A 3,949-nucleotide genomic window follows, 5' to 3' on the forward strand; every position below is an offset into this window, starting at 1 on the left:
CATCTTTATCGTTATTCATCTTTTATGAGATGTTATTGATGCAAGTTATTTTGCTTCAACTCAGCAAACATGACCCACATGGTTCATTTTGTGAAGATCACTATTTAAGGCGATTCAAAAATCAATGGATGAACAACTATTTTTTTCTTGTGTGTAGCGCATGGGGCATGTCTCTCGAACGATCATAGCACATATGACAGTTAAAAAAAAAAATTAACGGATAGATTGAACGACCCAAGAATCTTGAGCAATGGGCCAAAGCTCAATTCAACAATATCGCATGAGTGAAGAAGGGCAATGCCGCTTGTAAAACTTTTTAGCCGAGAACACGATCATGACAATACTTAAGGAAGAAGCTATGGCTAACTCGGTGCCAGCAGCAACGGTAAACAACAACAACAACTATGCCTTCATCCCAAAACAATTAGGGTTGGCGATATGAACCAAAAAAGAAAATCATTTTGGGTCTTCCACATGAATCATTCTTCTCCAATCATTTCTATCCAATGCCATGTCCTTGGTGAGGTTCAAAGCATTCATATCCTTTTCTATCATCTCCTTCCAAGTCTTCTTAGGCCTACTCCGACTTTCTTTAATTAATATATTTTCTCATTTCTCCATCCTTCTAACTGGAGCATCATTAGGCCTTTGCCGAATATGTCCAAACCACCATAAACGATTCTCTCTCATTTTATTTTTAATGGATGCAACGCCTACCTTTTTAGGTATCTTCTCGTTTCAAATCTTATCTTTTGTTGTATTTTTACACATCCATCTAAGCATACACATCTCAATTACACTCATTTTTTTAATATGATGCTTCTTGATAGCTCAACATTTAGTACCATGATGCTTCTTGATAGCTCAACATTTCGTACCATATAGTAAAGTGGGCTTAATTGTCGTCTTATAAAACTTTTTCTTCAACCGTAATGACATTCTATGATTGTACAACACTTCATTTACACTTTTCCATTTTATTCACCCAACCTTTATCCTATGATTTACATCTCGTGGGCAATTAAGCGGTGAAATTGTTGTAAAGTGATAGTAAAAGAATCTTATTATTTAAAAATCTTAACCTTCTTAAAAAATAACACCATCCAAAAACGGATACTTACTAAATCAACACGATGCAAAATTCAATTCCTAATCAATTATATTGATTCATTCCAACTATCAAAGTCCGATTGATCAAAACAACTTGAGATCTGTGATACGAAGGGATGACACGGGGATGAGTGAAACAGGATTGGCATCCAGCACCGCCGCACTTTGTTTTCGGTTTTACCATTTGTTGTCAAAAGGACGCTGGGGCGGAAAGAGAAAGGCAAAGGATTTCGGGGGCGTGTTGTTGTTCATTTCATCCGATGCCTTCCGCTTAACTCTTTTACTCCTATCCTCTGTCACGTCACTCCCTCCTTCTCATCCCCCGCCCCCCCAACAGGTCATACCTCTCTCTTTCTCACTGGGCTTTCTTTTCCTCTCTCGCAAGTCATAATAAATTGATTGATGGGTGGTCGGACAACAGATCCTGGGCTCTCTCTCGTTTGATCAATTTGATTCTTCGCTATAAGCGGCCAGCCGCCCGGCCAACATTTGCGTGTTTCATTTAATATTTCCTTCATGTCTTACGTACTGTAGGTGAGGCAGTGTTTGTCTTGCTTTTCTATTTCTTCTTTTTTTTTTTCAAACTTCTCTCTTGGTAAATTTTTGAGTTTTGAATCATTGAAGAAGAGGAGAGAGATCTGAGGGGTGAAGGAACAGCGGTTCGAGAGAATGAGGTTGTCCTCTAGGGCTGCGGGCATCCCCAGGGGCAGGCAGATCCAGAAGACCTTCAACAACATAAAGATCACCATCATCTGCGGCTTCGTCACCATCCTTGTCCTCAGGGGTACCATTGGTGTCGGCAACCTCGGCGGTGGTGGGGAAGCTGAGAACAGTCAGCAACTCATCGAGGAAACCAATAGGATTCTGGCAGAGATCAGATCTGATCACGATCCGGAGGACGACGAAGTCCCTGTGGGCGGTGGCGGTGGTGATGCTGCTGGTAATGGGGCGGGCGGTGGCAGCGGCAAGCAGCAGGAAGAAGCTTCGGAGGCGGAGATAAGCCCCAATGTCACCTACACCCTCGGTCCGACGATCTCCGATTGGGATCGGCAGAGGAGCCTGTGGCTTTCCCAGAACCCGGAATTCCCCAATTACATCGACGGCAAGCCAAGGATCCTGCTCGTCACCGGATCCCAGCCGAACCCTTGCGACAACCCCATCGGCGACCACTACCTGCTGAAGGCCATCAAGAACAAGATCGATTACTGTCGCCTGCACCGCATCGAGATCGTCTACAACATGGCTCATTTGGACAAGGAGCTCGCGGGCTACTGGGCCAAGCTTCCCCTAATCAGGAGGCTCATGCTCTCCCACCCGGAGGTCGAGTGGATCTGGTGGATGGACAGCGACGCCCTCTTCACCGACATGGTCTTCGAGATCCCTCTGCACAAGTACAAGGACTACAATTTCGTCCTCCATGGCTACGAGGACCTCCTCTTCAACCAGAAGTCGTGGATCTCGCTGAACACGGGCAGCTTCCTCTTCAGGAATTGCCAGTGGTCGCTGGACCTGCTGGACGCCTGGGCGCCCATGGGACCGAAGGGCCCAATTCGAGACGAGGCGGGGAGGATACTCACCGCCAACCTCAAGGGGAGGCCGGCGTTCGAGGCCGACGACCAGTCGGCCCTCATCTACCTACTCATAACCCAGAAGGACCGGTGGATGGACAAGGTCTTCATCGAAAACTCTTACTATCTCCACGGGTACTGGGCCGGCTTGGTCGATCGGTACGAAGAGATGCTGGAGAAGTACCACCCTGGCTTGGGCGATGAGAGGTGGCCTTTCGTCACCCATTTCGTCGGCTGCAAGCCCTGCGGTAGCTATGGTGATTATCCGGTGGAGAGGTGCTTGAGTAGCATGGAGAGGGCCTTCAACTTTGCCGACAACCAGATCCTTCAGATTTACGGTTTCACTCATAAAAGTCTCAAGACTCCCAAGATCAAGAGGATCAGAAACGAGACCTCTTCGCCTTTGGAACTAGAGGACAAGCTTAACCTTCGGCATCCCGCCTTCGTTTCAGGATCGTAGAGCCAATGAGTTAACCCATTCTTGACCCTGTTGTTCCAGGGTATAGAGCACAATCCCTTATCATCCTCAAAACTTTTTTTGTTTTTTTTTTCAAGTTATTTATTCCTAGATCCTGTTATATTTAGTGTCCGGTGCGTAATCAATCAATTTCAAGGTACGAAACTTGTAGTAGCTCATTTTCACACCTCAGTACATTTGAACAACGATTGGTTGCTAAATTATGTTGTAATATTATGTTATTCTTGTCCCCTTATATTTTTGAATTGGTGATTATGGTTTTATGTTTTGATGGTGCTTAACCATGCTCTACACAATAAAATGCTGTTATTGAGCTACTTTTTTTGTGTTTTAACCATCTGCCTTGGATTGTACCATCTCCTTCTTCAGAATGATCAGACGATTACTATCTTGTTTTTTGATTCTTGTCCCACCGTTACATGACATCTTCTTCTAGTTTCCCTACCTAAGCACATCCTGCTTCTGTGCGTCTGAAAAACAGTTCTAATAATCTTTAACATGATTCAGACCTGTTCATGAAATGCATAGAGCATGTGCACTGTGCAGTGACCAAAATGCAGAGAACCCAATTAATTTCCCCAACTGTAGGTTCTGAATCATTCAGTCTTGTGTTTTAACTGTTGTTTGTACAGAGTGAAGAGCTACCATATGCCTTGAATCTGCCCTTTTTCTTTTGTCCTTTTTCAAAATTATTTCTTGCTGTCAGTATTACACATTTTGATAATTTTATACAAAGTAATGATCGATGAATGTTGGACCAGGCTTATTAGAAGTACTACATGCAACTCAGGAA

The 3,949-nt window shown here is 44.2% G+C and overlaps 1 protein-coding gene across 1 annotated transcript; it reads left to right on the forward strand.

Moving 5' to 3' along the window:
• Window positions 1-1,369: 1,369 nt before the first annotated feature.
• On the forward strand, window positions 1,370-3,388 carry LOC149848905 (putative xyloglucan 6-xylosyltransferase 5). The gene is made up of 2 exons (XM_090012852.1): window positions 1,370-1,644; window positions 1,735-3,388. Exon 2 carries the CDS (start codon window positions 1,780-1,782, stop codon window positions 3,136-3,138), a length of 1,359 nt encoding a protein of 452 aa, XP_089868978.1. The 5' UTR covers window positions 1,370-1,644; window positions 1,735-1,779; the 3' UTR covers window positions 3,139-3,388.
• The last annotated feature ends 561 nt before the right edge of the window (window positions 3,389-3,949 follow it).

This window comes from Nuphar pumila, chromosome 1 (assembly GCF_984573655.1).
Source record: "Nuphar pumila chromosome 1, dmNupPumi1.hap1.1, whole genome shotgun sequence".
Classification (NCBI taxonomy): Eukaryota; Viridiplantae; Streptophyta; class Magnoliopsida; order Nymphaeales; family Nymphaeaceae; genus Nuphar; species Nuphar pumila.

Coding starts and splice junctions, on each gene's coding strand:
- LOC149848905 (XM_090012852.1), top strand. CDS start 1,780: ATGAGGTTGTCCTCTAGGGCTGCGGGCATCCCCAGGGGCAGGCAGATC.